Source organism: Zootoca vivipara, chromosome 1, assembly GCF_965207765.1.
Source record: "Zootoca vivipara chromosome 1, rZooViv2.hap1.1, whole genome shotgun sequence".
Lineage (NCBI taxonomy): Eukaryota > Metazoa > Chordata > Lepidosauria > Squamata > Lacertidae > Zootoca > Zootoca vivipara.
The window spans coordinates 52686393-52707015 of record NC_142582.1 but is presented as its reverse complement, the minus strand read 5'-3'; the positions used below and the strand labels follow the sequence as shown (position 1 = coordinate 52707015).

Genomic DNA, 20623 nt, shown 5'->3' with positions numbered 1-20623 from the left:
TGGGCATAAGATTTACTGATGTCAGAGAGTAGCTAATGCCTCAGTAAAACAAGATAACATTGGATTACAAATTTCTGCTGTCCTTTAAAATATGGGAAAACTCTGTCCATGCTATATATTTTATTAATTATGATGAGAGGTCCTAAAATGTGAACAGTTAAAACAAGGAATGAGTGACAAACCTACACTTATGCTAGGTCAAAATATTGTCGTCCACAAAAATATAGCATATGATAAAGTAAAGATGACTATCAGTGCATAACATCTGCAGTAGCCAATATGAATGGCACATTATGAGTGAAATGACCATGGCTTCCATTGGTTTGGTTCAGAAATAAACTAGACACACACTCCCCAAAAAATGGGGGAAAGGAGACTGAACATTTATGTGCCAATCTGTTTTACTCCCAACCCTCATTTGGTAACAAGAACTCTCCTGGTCATTTGCCATTAGCAGACTGTGGAGAAGAATCTGAACATCCACAGAGGACCCTTGGGACAAGAGCAAGTGAAGAATTCCTGGTTGCTCACCTCTTCTTGAGGTAAGAACTTTGAGTTCCTAAAGCTCATTTCTGGGATGAACTGGCCAGGGTTGGAGGGGGTTAAGCAGTTCCTTGTTATTCCTCCGCTTCAATATGTAGCCTCCAAAAACAGCCTTTGATTAAATGAGAGAGGGAGGAAGAAGAGAATATCACTTTACATGTTGCTATGTGTAACACCTAGAGAAAAGGTTATGCAGCTCTATGTCACCCTAGGCAGAAGCATGTGTCCTCATGAAACTACTGCTGTTTGGAAAAAGGTGAAAGATGATTTGCTATTCTGTGTCATATCAAGTATGGAAGTAATTCTCTTTCACCATTGTTTTCGAATTTTTGTTTATAGATGAGAGCACACCTTACTTAAATGGAAGAGGGAAACTTCACAATTACTGAGTTTGTTTTGCTGGGATTCACGCAAAATCGGAGTATGCAGTTTCTTCTCTTCATAGTGTTCTTACTGGTTTACTTGCTCATCTTGGTGGGGAACATTGGCATGGTGACATTAATCAGGATTGACTCCAGGCTCCACACTCCCATGTATTTTTTCCTGAGCAACCTGTCACTCTTGGATATTGGTTACTCCACTGTCATTGCTCCCAGGACACTGATGACACTGGTAGCAAAAAGCAAAACAATTTCCTTCACTGGCTGTGCCCTGCAGTTTTTCTTCTTCTGCATTGCAGTATCCTGTGAATGCTTCCTGCTGGGTGCAATGGCGTATGACCGCTTCATCGCTATCTGCAAGCCACTGTTGTATACTGTCATCATGTCCAAAAAGCTCTGTTATCTGCTCGTGGCTGTTTCGTATCTAACAAGTTGTGTAAATGCAGCGGTCCAGACTTCATTTATATTTAGTTTGTCCTTTTGCAGATCCAACATCATCAACCATTTCTTCTGTGATGTACCCCCTATCCTAAAGCTCTCATGTTCAGATACAGGAGTCATTGATATAATTCATTTTAGCTTCTCCACAGCAATCGCATTAGTAACGATCCTGACCATACTGATCTCTTACATATACATACTTGTTGCCGTCCTTCGGATGAACTCAGCCGAGGGCAGACGTAAAGCCTTCTCTACCTGTGCCTCCCACCTTACAGCTCTCACTATATTCTATGGGACAGCCGTTTTTATGTACTCACGGCCCAGTTCAAAATATTCTGTGGAACAGGACAAAATAATCTCTGTGTTTTATACCCTTGTAATACCAATGCTGAATCCACTCATCTACAGTCTGAGAAATAAGGAGGTCAAAGAGGCTTTCAAAAGGCTGCTTGGGGGAAAGGCTATCACTCAGAGCCATTAAACTTCAAGGTAAGAGGCCTTATTTCATCCTTAACTGCAATGTCCATATTACTAAGTTTTGTCTAGATTTTGGGTTTGGTCCTGGCTGCTTACTTTAAGGTAAGCTGCTTTGAACTCAGAGAGCCTTTTTTTCTGCATAGAGATGTTCTGTACTTTCCCATGTATAACTTTTCCATGTATAACACACACACACACACACAAGTTGTATCAATACCTATCCTAGGTATTCTGGTGTCTTACAGTTACATACTTGTCACCATCCTTCGGATCAGCTCAGCCGAGGGCAGACGTAAAGCCTTCTCCACCTGTGCCTCCCACCTTACAGCCGTCACCGTTTTCTATGGCACAGTTGCTTTCATGTACCTACGGCCCAGTTCAAAATATTCTGTGGAACAGGACAAAATCATCTCCATGTTTTACACCCTTGCAATACCTATGCTGAATCCACTCATCTACAGCCTGAGAAACAAGGAGGTAAAGGAGGCTTTCAAAAGAATGGTCCGGGGAAAGATTATCTCTCAGAGACAATAAGCTTCATCATCAAAAGCATGGTTCTGTATCTTTCTGTACCCTTTATTTCATTTTTCATTTTTTTATTTTTTCCCTCTAGAATGGGTTACATTCAGACTTAGTCTACAATCCTTTACATACTCCCATTTCTGAGAATGGGATTGTTCCATTTTTTATGTGTAGGTAGGTCCCATTGAAGTGTGACTTGGGTCTCTCGATTTTTATTGGAATGAAGTGCAACTAATTCTGCCTGTTTCCAAGCAAACTATTACAATTTCAGGTTTACAGGCTATTGATTTACTGAAACACAGAGGAACTCAAATGCCCGTTCTCTGACAACAAGGGAAAGAATGAGAACTGGGCACCACCCCATTGAATGACAACAGAAAGTACACTATTTAACCTGGAGTGGATGAAAATCCCTGGCCTTCCAGAGGTTGCTGGATTACACTTCCCATCATCCAAGACCATTGTCCATTTTGGTGCCCAGGAACATCTGGAGGGCCACGGGTTCCCATGCCTGCTCTAGTAGATGCTGGGAGCTTCCGACACAGGTATGATGAAGGTGCACATGTTGCACACATTGGCCGGTGCATCATTCTCTGTTACTGCCAGGGTTAATATAATAAGCTATTTGTGACAAGGGAACTATGTGTATGGCATGGCTCTCATTACCCCTCCTCAGACCAGGAATTGTTGTTTTAATGCTCATTTTCTTGGTGAGGATGGGATACTTAATCTGAGTCTGCGTACCTTCTTCGGAGGATGGTTAATGTGTTGCAGTAGTGATACCTGGGCAAGACAGTCACACCATTCACTGAGAGACATGGAGAAGTGTTTTGACTGTGAGTGAATGCCACATTCCTGGCAGCCAATTATGTTGCCCCTTCACAGTAGGGTCTAGCGAGGGAGCCTGGGTGAGGCACCATTGCTCTTCTAGCATTCCAACATACCTCATTTCTGGCACTTGCAGAAAGAGAAAGGGGTGGGACAAGGGTGCCAAACTATACATTTTCTATGGTTCACTGCTGTATATATTTATTCTGGTATTAATCTTTATCTTAAATGTGACCTGGAAGGTATGAGTAAATATCCAGAACTCCTAATAGTTAATGTAAATATCAGCGCACTCATCTGCTGTTACAATCAAAGCTTATATTGTAATGAAAAAACCTGTTTTGCTTAGACAGTAGGCTCATCCTCCAAAAGTAATGGTTTAGGGGGAAAATATAACCATGGAGGCCATGCTCTTTCAACTTCAGACTGGACGAGCTATACAAAATAGAAAACAGAAAGGAACTTTTGGAAATACAGTAATTTATGGTGGAAAGGAATAAATATGTTATAATGCTCATTCCAAGAAGACCCCTCCCCTACTCTTCAAGTTACATTGGCTCAAAATACAGTACTAGTTAAACCACAGATTTCCATGGTTGGGTAGCTCACACACTTCAAGGGGGCCACCTTTTTGCCCTACATTCTCAAGGGCCAGCTTCGCTCTTTGCTGAACTGCAGGCCTAGGATTTGGCGAGTGAGCTGCTGTAGCCTTGTTGGCAAAGGATATTAATGGGAAGAGCTTAAATCGCATATGGAAAGCACACATCTCTGATCCCAGACTTCAGTTCCACTTTCTTCAGGAAAACTATACCCCCTCCTTTTTTTCTCTTTACTTTTAAAGTGTGACTCTGTGGCAAATTTCTGTACCTGCTAATCAGGCTTGAGGTAGTTTGGAATGCTCTTAAGATCAAGGAGCAACTGTCCTGGAGGATTTGCTACCTATTGATATCTATATAATCAGGGTGTCTGAAGCAGCACCCATATATTCTGTCTTTGTCATTTCACATAATAAAAAGAATAAAGATTCTGCTTTCATTATTCTACATTCTTATTGAGAATAAGGCTTAAGGTAGAAAAAACATGTTCTTAATGGAAACAAACATTGACTCCAACAACATATTGTGAACTTGTAAAGGGAAGATGTGGTTGGTGGGCATGCATGCAGGTTCAGATGTACGCTTCATAACATAGGAATCTGAACCCGGAGAAGAATATGGCCACAGAGTGAACCTGATGCTCCTGCCATTATGTGCTGCACCAAACCAGCTCCCTGCACTGTGCACCTGCCCCCTCCCTCTCCTAGCAACCATCTGTGTCAGGAACTTGGGAGTGAAAATGTGCCCCACCCATTCCATCTCAATGGCCATACTGATTGCCACAGTGAAACTCAGCAGTTTCTGGTCAAAAAGATTGGGCTTGTTTTTGAAATGTTTCGAATCCCTTCAAAACCTCTTTGACCAGAAATGATAGTGGAAAGGGGGGGTGGCAAATGTAGGTGTCATGAACATTGACAACTCTGTTCAACCACTGGAGTTTCATGTGGAAAAATTATCTCCAATCTCAAAGTTCCCAATGGCTGATGGTCATTGATGCCCCTTTTATGATTTAGTTCCGCTCAACATGGAACTGAAGCTAGTCCTGACTTGTGTGTGTGTGTGTGTGTGCGTGCACACACACACACACGTGAAGGGGCGTAGGAAGGGGGCGGGGCAGTCCGCCCTGGATGACATCATGGAGGGGATGACAAATGATCAAGGAACAATTACTGCCCTACTAGGGCAGTTCATTAAAAACTTTTTTTAAAAAAATGCCTGCTCCAACGGTCTTATCTTACTACACTAGGGATTATATGGCTATGTATGAAATTTCATGCATTTCAGTTAATATCTTGACCCTGTTTACTTGGCCATTTTCCTATGTCGTGAAGGCTGAAAATTCAATTCAGTGGAGCAGGGTCAAGATATTATCTGATATGCATAGAATTTCAGATATAGCTATATAATGCCTAGTTTAGCAAGATAAGAAGTTTTTTATGGACCGCACTACTGCCCTACCCTCTGCTGGGCTTCCCTCCCCCACCTCCAGTCTCCATTGTTGTGTCTTTATCCATTGTGTGTCCTGGCTGACGGGAAAAACAGAAGAAGGATGGCCATCAGTCAGGGATGTTCTAATTGTTAAAATTTATCTTTTCCCCACCTCCAGTCTTTGTTGTTGTGTTTCCCGGCTAAGGGGAAAAACAGAAGACGGATGGCCATCGGTCAGGGGTGGTCTAGTTGAGATTCCTGCATTGCCCCAGGGGTTTAGCTAGATGACCCTCAGGGGTCCCTTCCAACTCTATAGTTCTCTGGTGCAGGCTTGTGCAGAGTTGTAGGTACAAGTTGGATGCAAGAGGTGTATAGGATTGCAGCCCATCTTATGCACCGTCAGCTCAGGATTAAGTCCTACTGATCATGATGAGACTAGATTGCTGCTGTGCAGTCCTGTTTTTTTAATAAATGTTTTCCTTTTCAGATAACACAGAGCATGGTGAAATCACAATAAACAAAACCTCCCCTTCAGTAGTTTCAAGCACTACTACAGGTTCCACATAATATATGTACTGCATTGTTTACTGTGACAGCACCTGCACTTTGGAACTCTCCGCCTATTGCAACAAAGCACGTGCTTTTGCTAGACTATTTTTGGGCACCTGCTAAAAACATTCTTCTTTAGGCAAGCATACCTAGATGCTTAGGAAGTTGAAGTAATTTTAATTTTAATATTTTAGCTTTTGTATGCTTTAAGGTAGGATTGTTAATTTTTCTTGATTTTACTACTGTTTTCGGTGTTTTCGGTTATTTTTTGGTAAACCACTTTGCAGGTTTTTAAAAATAAATTTTATTAAATAAATAAGCAATAAATATAAATAAAATAACACAACTCCATCCTGTAGATTTAAGTATCTGTCCACAGTCGCCTACTTGTTATCAGAAGCCCAGAATCCACATTCCTTTGTAAGAAAATATGAAATAATGTAAAACCATTTTTTGCAGGCAAAAATAAAAAATAAAAATCAATGTTGGGGTGGGGGTGACAAGAAAGTTTCCGCACCGGGTACCACCTGACCTTCCTACGCCTGTGTGTGTGTGTGTGTGTGTGTGTGTGTGTGTGTGTGTGTGTGTGTTGGAAATGTTTGCAAATGCAAGTTGTTCCACTGGAAGCTCACACTTCACATTTTCAATATGAATCAGCATGCCATATACTGTACTTGAAGAGCCTATTCTTGCGAAAGGCATACTACAAATTTCCCATGAGAAATAGCTTTGCATAGTTGAGTTGGCAAGATTTGGACCAGGCTGTCTTACAAGTTTATCAACAAACTTAATCTGACAGAAAATAGAGGGATGTAATAAATGAAGATTCCCATTGAATTGTGGATTTAATAGAGAGGAAACATGTCTGCTTGAAACCAATTAAAGATGAAGAATGGAAAGAACGAATTCCCAAATAGCGTGTTCTCAGATGATTATGTTGAGAGCATCTTAATGATATGGGCTTCACCCATGTGTTTCAGAGATTTGGCTTCTAGCTGATGCTAAACCAACTATAAAATGAAAGATTCTATCTACAAGTGTTGTTTTGGTGCTCTAGGAATGACATCCATCCTCTTCAGAGGTAAGGTGAGATAGGCTATGTTAAGTAACCTGATAGACTCTCAAAGTGCTTGTGAATTTTTACATCTAGCAGTCAGATCTAGCAACAGCTCGGGTTCTCTGGAGGCAAATCAACAACCTGGAATTTATTTTGGTTTTCTTTTGACAAAAGACTGATTTATTTTCTGCAGAAGATGTAGCCTGCTAGTTGCCTGCAACTGTAAGCAGCAGCAGATCATAGAGATCTGCAAAAATGCAAAATAAAAAAATTCCTTCAGTAGCACCTTAATTTTTTTAATTTTTTTATTTTGCTTCGACTCAGACCAACATGGCTACCTACCTGTAACTAGAACTATGCAAAAATGCAGATTGCATTGTTTCTGTGTTGACTTGTTGTAGAAAACATAGTCATGTGCAGCTGAAAGACAGCTTACATACTGCATAACAAATAGGAAATATTGGGCAAGAGGTTATTTATAAAAATGTTACTGTTAGCTTACACAGTTCCAAAGGAAGGAGTATGTCCCTCCATAGTTGTTGTTGTTGTTGTTGTTGCCTTTGGGAAGAAGGGGATGTATGAGAGCTTTTTCACATAGGTTTTGAAGCATGTACTCCCCTTTTCCAATAGTAGCAATCACCTTGGTAGGCAGACGAGAAACCTTTAGAATCTTACATGTTGGAAGGGCATTATGGTGTAAAGTAACAACAACACCCAAAGCACATCTTTGTGCCTTCACATCTCAGCCTGCTGTCAATAAGTGAACAGCAAGGACAATCAAAATTCCACTTCATGAAGACCATGAAGTGGAAGACCATGAACCACTCTTCCAGGTGGTTCGCAATTTAGCGGAACCACCTGCTCCATCCGGGCCCAGTACGGGCCACATGATCTCCTGCAATGATTTTGCAAAGTTTTTTGCAGATAAAGTCGCTCAGATTCGGGAAGATGTAGACTCCACCGTGGGAGCAGGGCCGGGGCGGGGGAGTGCTAGAGTCCTGTCTAGTCAAGTTTTGTGGGATCAATTTCAATCTGTTACCTCCGAGGATGTGGACAGGCTGCTTAGACGAATGAAACCAACCACCTGTCTCCTTGATCCTTGCCCATCCTGGCTTATAAAAGCTAGCCAGGAAGGGCTGGGCGATGGGCTTCGCGGGTTGGTAAATGCTTCTCTCCATGAGGGAGCCTTCCCAGACCCGCTGAAAGAGGCGGTTATTAAACCGCTTCTTAAAAAACCATCTTTAGATCCTGCCAATATGGCCAACTATCGCCCAGTCTCAAATCTTCCATTCTTGGGCAAGGTGATTGAGCGAGTGGTTGCGGAACAACTCCAGGCACGCCTGGAAGAAGCGGACCATTTGGATCCCTTCCAGTCAGGATTCAGGCCTCATCATGGGACTGAAACTGCCTTGGTCGCACTGGTCGATGATCTCCGGCGGGCTAGGGACAAAGGTAAGAGCTGTTTCCTTGTTCTGCTGGATCTCTCAGCGGCTTTTGACACCATCGACCATAACATCCTTCTGGACCGTCTAGAGGGCTTGGGAGCTGGGGGCACTGTCATGCAGTGGTTCCGCTCCTTCCTCCTGGGCCGTGTTCAGAAAGTGGTGGTGGGGGATGAGTGTTCAGACCCCTGGGCGCTCACTTGTGGGGTGCCTCAGGGTTCTGTCCTCTCCCCCATGCTTTTTAACATCTATATGCAGCCGCTGGGAGAGATCATCAGGGGGTTTGGACTGGGTGTCCACCAGTATGCTGATGATACCCAGCTCTACCTCTCTTTTAAATCAGAACCAGTGAAGGCGGTGAAGGTCCTGTGTGAGTGCTTGGAGGCGGTTGGAGGATGGATGGCGGCTAACAGATTGAGATTGAATCCTGACAAGACAGAAGTACTGTTTGTGGGGGACAGGAGGCGGGCGGGTGTGGAGGACTCCCTGGTCCTGAATGGGGTAACTGTGCCCCTGAAAGACCAGGTGCGCAGCCTGGGAGTCATTTTAGACTCACAGCTGTCCATGGAGGCACAGGTCAACTCCGTGTCCAGGGCAGCTGTTTATCAGCTCCATCTGGTACGCAGGCTGAGTCCCTACCTGCCCACTGACTGTCTCTCCAGAGTGGTGCATGCTCTAGTTATCTCTCGCTTGGACTACTGCAATGCGCTCTACGTGGGGCTACCTTTGAAGGTGACCCGGAAACTACAACTAATCCAGAATGCGGCAGCTAGACTGGTGACTGGGAGCGGCCGCCGAGATCACATAACACCGGTCCTAAAAGACCTACATTGGCTCCCAGTACGTTTCCGAGCACAATTCAAAGTGTTGGTGTTGACCTTTAAAGCCCTAAACGGCCTCGGTCCGGTATACCTGAAGGAGCGTCTCCACCCCCATCGTTCTGCCCGGACACTGAGGTCCAGCTCCGAGGGCCTTCTGGCGGTTCCCTCATTACGAGAAGCCAAGTTACAGGGAACCAGGCAGAGGGCCTTCTCGGTAGTGGCACCCACCCTGTGGAATGCCCTCCCACTAGAGGTCAAAGAGAACAATTACCAGACCTTTAGAAGGCATATCAAGGCAGCCCTGTTTAGGGAAGCTTTTAATGTTTGATGGATTTCTGTATTTTAGAATTTCTGTTTTTTTGGAAGCCGCCCAGAGTGGCTGGGGGAACCCGGCCAGATGGGCGGGGTATAAATAATAAATTATTATTATTATTATTATTATTATTATTATTATTATTATTATTATTATTATAGCACTCACTGTAATATCTAGTTTGGGTCTAATACTATTTTATCACTGTTCTCCTATTTTTATTTGCAGAAGATAGCACACCTTACATAAATGGGAGAGGGAAACATTACCACAATGACCGAATTTGTTTTGCTGGGATTCACGGATAACCAGAATCTGCAGGTCCTTCTCTTTGCTGTGTTCTTCCTGATTTACATGGTGATCTTGGTGGGCAACCTTGGCATGATAACATTAATCACAATTGACTCCAGGCTGCACACTCCCATGTATTTTTTCCTGAGCAACCTGTCCATCTTAGATATTGGTTACTCCACTGTCATCGCTCCCAGGACACTGATGACCTTCATAGCAGAAAGCAAAACAATTTCCTTCACTGGCTGTGCCCTGCAGTTTTTCTTCTTCTGCATTGCTGTATCCTGTGAGTGCTGCCTGCTGGGTGCAATGGCATATGACCGCTTCATTGCAATCTGCAACCCACTGTTGTATACTGCTCTCATGTCCAGGAAGCTCTGTAATTTACTTGTGACTGGTTCATATTTAATGGGTTGTGTGAATGCAGCAGTTCAGACTTCCTTTATATTTAATTTATCGTTTTGTAGATCCAACATCATCAACCATTTCTTCTGTGATGTGGTCCCTATTCTAAGGCTCTCCTGTTCAGATACAAGAGCCATTGATATAATTCACTTTACCTTCTCAACAGCAATCGTATCCATAACTATCCTGGCCATTCTTGTCTCTTACACATACATCCTAGTTGCCATCCTTCGGATCAACTCAGCCGAGGGCAGACGTAAAGCCTTCTCCACCTGTGCCTCCCACCTTACAGCCGTCACCATTTTCTATGGCACAGTTGCTTTCATGTACCTACGGCCCAGTTCAAAATATTCAATGGAACAGGACAAGATCATCTCCGTGTTTTACACCCTTGCAATACCTATGCTGAATCCACTCATCTACAGCCTGAGAAACAAGGAGGTAAAGGAGGCTTTCAAAAGAATGGTTCGGGGAAAGATTATCTCTCAGAGACATTAACGTTCAAAACAATAAATCCAATCCTACAGTTTACTTCATCCTTTATTGCAAAGTCTGTATTTCTATTACCGTGTTTCCCCTTTTTTAAGACACCGTCTTATAACTTTTTTTCCTCAAAAACACACACGGTGTCTTATATTCAGGGGATGTCTTTTTTTAATTAATCTTACTGTTTTTATTACAGTACCTTACAGCTGTTCTGGTCTTTGTGTATCTACAAAAGAACTTGAACTTAGCTTGGTAATATATGGGAAGCCAGAGCAGGTGGAGAGCATGCAACACTGTCCAGGACAGGGGTCAGCAAACTTTTAATGTGGGGGGCCGGTTCACTGTCCCTCAGAATCTGTGGCGGGCTAGACCGTGTGCGCGCACATACACATACGCCCATGCCTTCCTTCCCTCCCCGCGTTCAGATGGAGCAGGCTGGGCTAAGGAGGGGGCACCCCGTCGGCGCTGGGTCTCGGCTTGTGCTGAGGGGCCGCAGCCACCCTGCCAGGAAGGGTGTCCATGACCATGCTGCTAAAGTGCCACCGCCAAGCAGCACAGAGGAGTCCTCCTCCTCCTCTTACTCCTCCTCCTCCCTCCTCGCAGGCTCTCTGCTTCCGTGGTGCTGCTGGGCTCTCCGAGCGCTCTGCGCTGCAGCAGCCGCCAGTTCTGGGCTGCGGGGTGGCAGGCCTCCTCAGCCGGGCCAGGCAGAGGCCCGGCTGCTGGCTCAGGTGCTCCGCCCGGGAGGGTCGCCTCCGCTACCTCTGCTGCCAGGTCAGGTCCCCGCCGTAGCTGCAGACTTACCGCGGGGGCCGCCTGCGAAGCGCCGCACCGAGGCTCCCCGGGAGAAGGCACGCGGGGAGCGGATTCCGACCTCGGTGATGTCAGGCGCGCGCCAGTCCCCTGAGCCGAAGCGCAGCTCGGGGTACTGGCGGCAGCAGCGGGGCTTCCTTGGGGAAGGCAGGCAGGCAGGCAGGCAACAACAGTCCCGGAGCCGAAACTCAGCGGGCGCTGCTTGCCGCCTGCCTGCCTTCCCCGCCAGTCCCCCGAGCCGAAGCGCAGCTCGGGGACTGGCGGCAGCAGCGGGGCTTCCTCAGATCGGGTCGGCGCTTATCGAGGAGCCGGTCTGCAGAGTCAGCGGCCAGCAGCGCTGCACAGAGCATCGCCTCCTCAATCCAGCACGGCGTTGCTGGGCGCTGACTCTGCAGACCGGCTCCTCAATCCAGTGCTCCGCGCAGCACTGATCAGCGCCGACCCGGCAGGCCGCCGGATCAAGGAAGCGGCCTGCCGGGTCGGCGCCCAGCACCGGATCGAGGAAGCTTTGGGGGTGGGGGGAGGAAGAGGAAAAAGGTGCCGGCGGGGAGGGAAAACGCGTGAGTCCTCTCCCCTTTCTTTCCTGTTTAGCCGGCTTGCGGGCATTTTATAGGAACAAACAATGTGAAAAGAAAAAAGAGGCAACGAGCCCAGTCAGCGGTGTCTCTCCCTCCCTCCAACTCCCCCCCCACCAAATGGAACTTCCCGACACCCCCCCCCCATAACTTTTGGCCAGAGGCGTCCTCGGGCCCCGTTCCCACCTTCCCTGCTGGGCGCCTGCATGTCTTATTTTCGGGGTATGTCTTATATTTTTAAAATCTTAAAAATCCTGCCATGGCTTACTTTATGACTATGGCTTAAAAAGGGGGAAACACGGTATTTCCCTTCCAATGAGTCAGATCCAGGCTAAATGAGTCAGATCCAGGCCAATGAGTCAGATCCAGGCTACACCACTACACTTCTATTCTTAATTTGAGTAGTTCACATGAAACTCCACAGGGTTTATTTCTCAGCAGGCACCTATAAATTAATGTACAGAACAATGCAATTGAAATGTGTGTGAGTTCTAAGAGATAGGTATGGATCAGTAACATTTTTGTTTGAGTGCATAAACTATGGTGGTCATGCCCAGTAAGGAGACTGAAGAGAGTATTCCCATCTCTCTCCCCAAAATAGGCTGCCCTTGCACCTCTTATCACAATGTTTAGACGTTATTATTCATTGGCTTTCCCCCCACTACTGTCTCATGTCATAATGCCTGGGGGTGGTGGAATGGTATGTGCACTTATACAGGGATAAATGAATGAAAAAGGTTTGCCTGGAACTGCCTGTCATTTACTCATAATGTGGTATTAGAGTGGCCTGGCTTGGCCTTTAATGGTGGCCTTTAATGATGTTCATCTCTTTATTAGCGTTGCTGCACAAACATTTTTACTATTATGTTTTATTCTGTGTTATGAATTTTAAATGTTTAATGAGCTGTTTGTCTTCTAGTATGTTGTAAGTCACTTTTCCAGAAGTTTTGTAAAAGGCAATGAACATATATTAATAATAAATAAATAAATAAATAAATAAATAAATAAATAAATTTTAGCAACCGAAAAAATTGAATCCTTTGTTCCCATGTCTATTTAGGTACACACATAGCCTCTTTACTTTAGTTTTTCACCTCATTTAACTAAGCCATTTCCATTTGGCTTGGCGGTGGATTAGTGAACATTCAGTGAACACTCACTCGAAACATTTTAGAGGTTCAGTCATTCTGATGTTACCTCATCTGTCACAGGAGGGGTTGAAAAGCATGACCATTATCTATTTGCATGTATTAATAACAGGACTTTTTTCACATGGAATTTACTGGAACTCAGTTCTGGCACCTCTCAGGTGGACACCATTGCCATTATAAAAGAAGAAGGGGGTGTTAATTTTTAGTTCCAAAAGAGTTCCTATTTTTCTGGAAAAATAGTACTGATTAATAATGTAATTTTTTTAAAAGCAATTCACCATATACAATGGGCTCATTCCTCAGCAAGACATTTTTCAGCGGCGAAGCCTATGCCCGCACTAACCAGGGCAGGCGCGCTCCCAGGGGGGCGGGGATGGAGGGTGCCCCCCCAGGCACGGGATAGCTGCTCAGGTGCATGGAGCTGTGGGCCACCCACGGGGGTGGAGCGAGCCACCAATGGCGGACATTTGGCGTGCTGCATGCCCGCGACTACCAAATGTCACCCCCCTCAGCGAAGACATCCAGGGTGGTCCACCCCCACTGCACCCCCCTTCCTCCACCCCTGGCATTATTGCCATATATTTGGCATGTGTCCATTTCCAGCTTCACATGGTGCCACTAAGAAATAACGTATCTCCAACAATCTCTGCCTGGTAGTGCGTCATTGATTCTGAATAGCTGGATATAGAAAAAAAACTCAGAATGAGCTTGATGAAATAAAAAGCTATTCACTGCTTACCCAAATCTTGCAAGAGAGCTAGTCAGCTCTATGGAATGGTGATCTACAACCTGTGTGCCACAGTAGAAAAGGCCCTGTTTTGTGTCCCAACTAATCAGGTTTATGAACATGTTGAGGCAGATTAGTAGAGCCTAAGAATTTGATCACAATGTCAGAAAGAAGCTTTGAAAAGAGGCTACCAAGCAGATTTCCTTCCATCGCCCATTGAACAACACTCTTGCTGTGAAAGCTATGCACTTTAGTTCTCTGCAAGGAATGGTGTTATTTCCTAACATGTTGTTGTTTAGTCATTTAGTCATTTAGTCATTTCCGACTCTTCGTGACCCCATGGACCATAGCACGCCAGGCACTCCTGTCTTCCTAACATGTACTTAATGCAAACAGTAACATAAATTGCTTTGCAATATTTCATTCATGGCAAAGGCAGGTGTACACTAAGACACTGCAAACCTAATTGTGTAAGGCCCATTGAATGGGCCAGAAGTAAGGCCCATTGAATTCAGTTGGATTTATTTCCAGGTAAATAGATTTAAGATTGTTCATTTGGATTTTATTACTGCTCCTCAGTTCAAGTCCTGGTCTCTTTATCAAAGTGGATAGAACCATCTGCCCATTTTTGACCACCACAGATATTCACTTTTAAATTTAAATTTAAATTTATTTCCCTGCCCCCTGACATTTTCTTGACATAGATAGTACCTACTCAATGCCTGAGTGAGGGCAATTAGACAGCATAACAACTTTATACTGAACTGTGAGATTCTAATCCCACGTACCCAGGAGTGACCTGCACTCTTAATGTAGCAGCTCAGCCCCACCAAGTGAGCTGTTCTGGATGGCTCTGTCTAACAGCCAGCATGTTGCAAGCACCTTTTGATCCTGCTGGTCCAATGACTTTGTTCGTATCCTAAACTGGTGTTAATAGCTTTGGGAATGTGCAACAAACTTACTCTAAAACAAGATAAAGGAAAGTAACTAGTGAAGATTCCTACTGAATTGTGGGCTGAATGGAGAGGGGAAACTTTTGTTAGAAACTAATTAAAGATGAATAGTAGAAAGTACTATAAAAGGAAATTCCCAGGCTGTATGTCCTCAGGTGAGTATGCAGAGATGTCATGCAGAGTGTTTTAATTCAAGTGTTTCAGGAATTTGGTTTCTAGGTGACAGCAAAACAACCATAAAATGAACATTTCTCTCTACATCCCTTATTCTAGGGCTCTAGGATCGACATTGATCATCTTCACAAGTAAGGTTCCTTACAATACATTTCCTAGCCAGATATATAGTAATCCAAAATTCCTGTTAATCTGCCCACTAGCAGTTAATATTTATCAACAGTGCATTTCTCTGGAAGCAAATTTATAATCTAAGCATTGAGGGGAGGGTGTTCTTGCTTGGTTACAGTAGCCCTGCATTCTATCGCTTTTGCACTGATCCAGCAAACAGGTTTATGTGCAAATGAAGGACATCAACATACTGCAGAGGAATTAATTCTTTATCTACTGCAGCAACCTCACAACTATAAAATTAGCCTTTCTATCAATATGCCTAACTTTGGGGCTTTAGGAACGACATCTGTCTTCTTCACAGGTAAGACTCCTAGGTTGATTTATTCTCAGAGTGCTTGAGATATTTTATATGAACAGTTTATTATATCTATGAACAGTTCCATTCTCTGAAAGCAAGGAAATTATTTGGAATTTAGCTTGGTTTCTTTTCACAAAAGCTGGGGAGGTTGACTTCTTATGACACTGCACAAGATCTTTCCTGCATATTGTGTGTGATTGTAATAAGAAATCCAGAAATGGAAATTTAAAATCATCAGATAAGCTGCTTATTTGCATAATGTTTTTGGTCTGGCACTGCAGCTGAATTCAGATTGAATTTAAGAAACACATTACCATATCTGGACATCGAAGGGAGCAAGTTAACACTCAGTTGCAAAATTTTTGCATCTTTCAATCCAACAAACATGTTTATGAGTAAATGGAAGATAGCTTGCCTGCTGCAGGGCAATTTACATTGTACCTTGGTTTTCAAAAAGAATCCATTTGACTCCCGGAACCATTTAAAAAGCAAAGTGTAGCTTCTGATTGGCTGCAGGACACTTCCTGCAGCCAATTGGAAGCCATGAAAGCTGTGCCAGATGTTTGGCTTCCAGAAATTGTTCGAAAACCGGAACACTCACTTCTGGGTTTTGATCATTTGGAAGCCAATTTGTTTGGGAGCCGTTTGAGATCCAAGGTAGGATGGTACTTCATTATTTGCCACACCAGCCTCACAAATGAATATGAGGAACACTGGGGAACAGCATACTACAGAACATAGACCCAATTCTGCCTTGTTTTTAGATTCTGTTGACCCAAGCTGCAGCAAGATTTGAATAGTGCATTCTTGTTTTAAAAGGGGAAAGATGGGGGAAAGATGTAGTAATCTTATGGGGGATTGAGGAGGTTTGCTGCAGTGGCATAGCAAGAAGTTGTCAGCACTTGAAGGATGTTTTAAAAATAAAATAATAGGTGGCACTTGACTCCAGTCAAGCTGGCCAAAATTTATAAGAAAAAAGACAAAAGATGCTGGAAATGCATGGTGGAGGAAGGGGATACTTACCATATGTGGTGGCAGTGTAAAATAGTAAAACCATTCTGGGAACAAATATATAACGATTTAAAAAGGCTGTTAAAATACACATTCCCAAAAAAACCAGAGTTATTTCTATTGGGTTTGATGGGGAAGGAAATTAAAAAAGGAGGACCTTAGAATATTTATGTACGCAACCACAGCGGCCAGAATACTGCTGGCACAGAAATGGAAAACGCCAGACATTCCAACTGTGAACTAATGGAGGGTGAAAATGGTAGAATACATAGAATTGGCCATGATGACTGGAAGAGTGAGAGAACAAAAAGACCAGAAATCTCAAAAAGAATGGAATAAATTTAGAGAATATCTGAAAACATATTGTAAACCAACAATAACACTAATTGGCCTGACATAATACCTACAATTGGTTAAATTAAAGGGATATAACGGAGATAAAGGCAAAAGAGAAAACGTACAGAAATAATGAAATGAGCAGGAAAGTGAGGAGGTGAAAATTAAAAAAAAAACCAGACGTGAAGGGAGGAGGAAGCTAAGTTCGGCAGAACTGATAAAATAAGACGTGGAAAAAGAAGTTGATATCGAAGGATGTGGGGTAGGGGAAGTTGTAGTATCCGTTGTATTTTTACTATGTTTTTGATGTATTGTATATAATGATTAATTGTACTTAACTGTATATAAAAATGTTTAATTGTTTATGTTTGGAAACTTAATAAAAATTATATGTAAAAAAATAAAATAATAATAATAGGTATTAGGTGCAGCAAATGGTGCTGGTTTTGGCAAGTAAGTGGTGGCAGTGGTCACTAGTGATGTAACAGTAGCCAGTGGGAGCCAATGGCCAGCACAAGTGCTTTCTACAAAACCTGAATGAAGGCTGAAAGAGGCTAGGTCAGGCATCCCCAAACTTCGGCCCTCCAGATGTTTTGGACTACAATTCCCATCTTCCCTGACCACTGGTCCTGTTAGCTAGGAATCATGGGAGTTGTAGGCCAAAACATCTGGAGGGCCGCAGTTTGGGGATGCCTGGGCTAGGTGTTTGATAACCAAACCTCTCCTGGCAACTTGACACAAGCAGACTGCAGTGATGGGGAAGAATCCCAATTTACATACAGGGCCCTTGGGGCAAGAGCCAGAGAAGAATTTAGGAGCGCTCATATCTTCTTTTTCACCAACATTAGGAGTTTCTGAAGTGTTTAGATTGGAGGAGGAAGCGGTAAGCATCTCATTGACATTCTTCTCTAGCGGCAAAGTGTGTGGAGGGCCCTCAGGGGTGGCTGCCGTGGGTGCAAAATTGTTAGAGGTGCAAAATTTCAACACCCTGTGTTACCTCAGTACTGCTGTGCGCTTCCGTCGGTGGGCTCCCTTGAAAATGGCCTCCCCATGTCAAAAAGGAAGTGATCTCTCCAGACAATGGAACGACTCTTCTTTTCTTTTCTAATCTATGTGGCTGTGTGATGTTTGAAGAAAATACAAGGAAGTGTAAGGTTGGTCTATTACAAAAATGATACCCTGTGTGAAATTTTTTTATTTTTAAGGATTTTCTTGGTTTACAGAAATATGTTCAATGTCTCTCATAACATTTTTACAGATTGGTTTTATTTATTGAGACATTGGGAGGGAAAGGGGGGAAAGAGATAGATGGGGGAAAGGCGGATAGGGGTGGGTTTGGGTGATTATGCTTCTATTTTACTTAATATATGTAATATACCCTGTGTGAATTGATCTGGGATGCTATGACGGTGATGGAGATGAAGCAGGAAGGGCGGGTAAAGGGTATGAAAGCCTACCATATGTGGTGGCAATGTAAAATTATTAAGAAAGCCTGGGAAGTGATATATAAAGATTTGAAGAAAATGTTGAAAATGACTTTGGAAGGTACAGGACTTAATGGATATACCATGCAAAAGACTTTGTTCCTGCATCTGAGAATGGATGCCAGGGCAAGACCAGCCCATCCTATAAGGAAGAAGCCACCGCCAAAGAAGACGAAGGAGATTGGCAAAACAAACTAATAAACTATAACTGGACACACCAGACAATTTCTTTTCTCTCTCCTTTTCTTCAAAAAAGGGAGAAATGTTCAGGACTAATCATCAAGCTTTGTGTATTGGTTTCTACACTAGTTGAACTTTAAAAAGGTCACTTGTAATAATATGTATAAGGTTTTAAAATTGGATAGTTAAGAGTATAAGATTCTGTAGACGTGTATAAATAAGTATAGAAAATGGAACCAGGAAGGGGAGTTGGAGGGAAGTCAATTAAGAAGTATGATTTTGATTGTGGTGTTTATTATTATTATTATTATTATTATTATTATGATATTATAAAATTAATAAATTGTATCAAAAAAGAAAATGGCTTCCGCATGTGAAAAAGGAATAAGTTGGTAGGATTGCAAGAAGCTTTGTAAGTTATAAAAAAGGAAAGTCATTGTAATTTGGATTTTAGTGTAAAAATCATTTTAAATCAATGATTGATAAGTGAAGTATAGATATTGGAGATAAATGTTAGAAAATCATAAGAAGGGTTTAATGGAAGTCAAGGCTTGAGAAAGCCAAAGGGATAAAATATGGAAAAGAAGGAGATGAATATGATTACTGTATTGTTAAAAATTTATAAAATATTATATGGCAAAAAAAAGGAAGTGACCTCTCCAGACAATGGAATGACTTTGCTTATCTCTGTGGCTGTGATCTCCTGGGTGACACAGATGCTGTTAGGCAGTTGAATGTGCATGCATACTCCGTCCATTTCCCTTTCTCCCCACCTCCCTTCCCCATGTGGCCACGGGTACTGGCAACCCATGCTACACCACTGCTCCTTGCCACATAAATGTAGGGCCTCTTGAAACTACTTTTGGTTGTTGTTTTCACCAAGTCAGTGGATGTGTTGCAATGTGTAACATCTAGTGTAGAGCTAATACTATTTCAACCCCCCCCCCCATATTTCTATTTAACAGGAGAACACAACTTGTGACAATGTCAGAAGGAAATCTCACCACAATTACTGAATTTGTTTTGCTTGGATTCACAGATAACCAGAGTCTGCAGCTGACTCTCTTCATGTTGTTCTTACTGATTTACTTGTTGATCCTGGTGGGGAATATTGGCATGGTAACATTAATCAGGATTGACTCCCGCCTCCATACTCCCATGTATTTTTTCCTCAGCAACCTGTCACTCTTGGATATTGGTTACTCCACAGTGATTGCTCCCAGGACACTGATGACCTTCGTAGCAGAAAGCAAAACCATTTCCTTCACTGGCTGTGCCCTGCAGTTTTTCTTCTTCTGCATTGCTGTATCCTGTGAGTGCTGCCTGCTGGGTGTGATGGCATACGACCGCTTCATTGCAATCTGCAACCCACTGCTGTATACTGCTATTATGTCCAGAAAGCTCTGTAAACTGCTTGTGGCTGGTTCCTATCTGACAGGTTGTGTGAATGCAGTGGTCCAGACTTCCATTATATTTAATTTGTCCTTCTGTAGATCCAACATCATCAACCACTTCTTCTGTGATGTGCCCCCTATCCTAAAGCTGTCCTGCTCAGACACAGCAGTCATTGATATTATTCATTTCATCTTCTCAACAGCAATTGTATTGGTAACTATATTGGCCATTTCTGTCTCTTACGCATACGTACTTATTGCCATCCTTCGGATCAACTCAGCTGAGGGCAGACAGAAAGCCTTCTCCACCTGTGCCTCCCACCTTACGGCTGTCACCATATTCTATGCAACAGGAGCTTTCATGTATGTCCGGCCCAATTCAAAATATTCCGTAGAGCAGGACAAAATCATCTCTGTCTTTTACACTCTTGCAATACCTATGCTGAATCCACTCATCTATAGTCTGAGAAACAAGGAGGTAAAAGAGGCTTTCAAAAGGCTGGTTGGAGGAAAGGTGGTCTCTCAGAGATATTAATCGTCATAATAATAAATACAATCCTATATCTAACTTCATTCCTTATTGCAGAGTTGTTGTTGTTGTTGTTGTCGTCATCGTCGTCGTCGTTGTTGTCATCGTCGTCATCATCATTATGGGCAACAAATGGTGACCAACGTACATTAGAGGATTCTATTCCTATGACACTGCTCTGGCAACAATCATTATAGCTATGACTTTTGGGGGGGGGGGATGCTTGACCAGAGTCTGGGCTCCACCTT

The 20623-nt window shown here is 43.2% G+C and overlaps 3 protein-coding genes across 4 annotated transcripts; all 3 read left to right on the top strand.

Moving 5' to 3' along the window:
- The first annotated feature begins 903 nt into the window (after positions 1-903).
- On the top strand, positions 904-2375 carry LOC118081018 (olfactory receptor 5AR1-like). The gene is made up of 2 exons (XM_088656575.1): positions 904-1514; positions 2045-2375. The coding sequence occupies exons 1-2, from the start codon at positions 904-906 to the stop codon at positions 2373-2375; spliced, it is 942 nt and encodes a 313-aa protein (XP_088512701.1).
- Positions 2376-6720: 4345 nt separating this feature from the next.
- LOC118090100 (olfactory receptor 5AR1-like) lies at positions 6721-10591 on the top strand. 2 transcript variants are annotated; one of them, XM_060277586.2, is made up of 2 exons: positions 6721-6735; positions 9656-10591. In XM_060277586.2, the coding sequence occupies exons 1-2, from the start codon at positions 6721-6723 to the stop codon at positions 10589-10591; spliced, it is 951 nt and encodes a 316-aa protein (XP_060133569.1). The 2 variants fall into 2 exon arrangements, with proteins under 2 accessions (XP_060133569.1, XP_088512695.1); XM_088656569.1 differs by lacking the exon at positions 6721-6735 and having other exon boundaries at positions 9647-10591.
- Positions 10592-19433: 8842 nt separating this feature from the next.
- On the top strand, positions 19434-20381 carry LOC118081082 (olfactory receptor 5AR1-like). Its single transcript, XM_035107280.3, has one exon. It carries the CDS (start codon positions 19437-19439, stop codon positions 20379-20381), a length of 945 nt encoding a protein of 314 aa, XP_034963171.3. The 5' UTR covers positions 19434-19436.
- Positions 20382-20623: the final 242 nt, after the last annotated feature.

Bases quoted from the DNA above. Each gene is read 5' to 3' on its own strand.
- LOC118081018 (XM_088656575.1), top strand. From the start codon at position 904: ATGGAAGAGGGAAACTTCACAATTACTGAGTTTGTTTTGCTGGGATTC. The intron at 1,515-2,044 runs AATCGCATTAGT...CACACACACACA, and splicing joins CATTTTAGCTTCTCCACAGC to AGTTGTATCAATACCTATCC.
- LOC118081082 (XM_035107280.3), top strand. From the start codon at position 19,437: ATGTCAGAAGGAAATCTCACCACAATTACTGAATTTGTTTTGCTTGGA.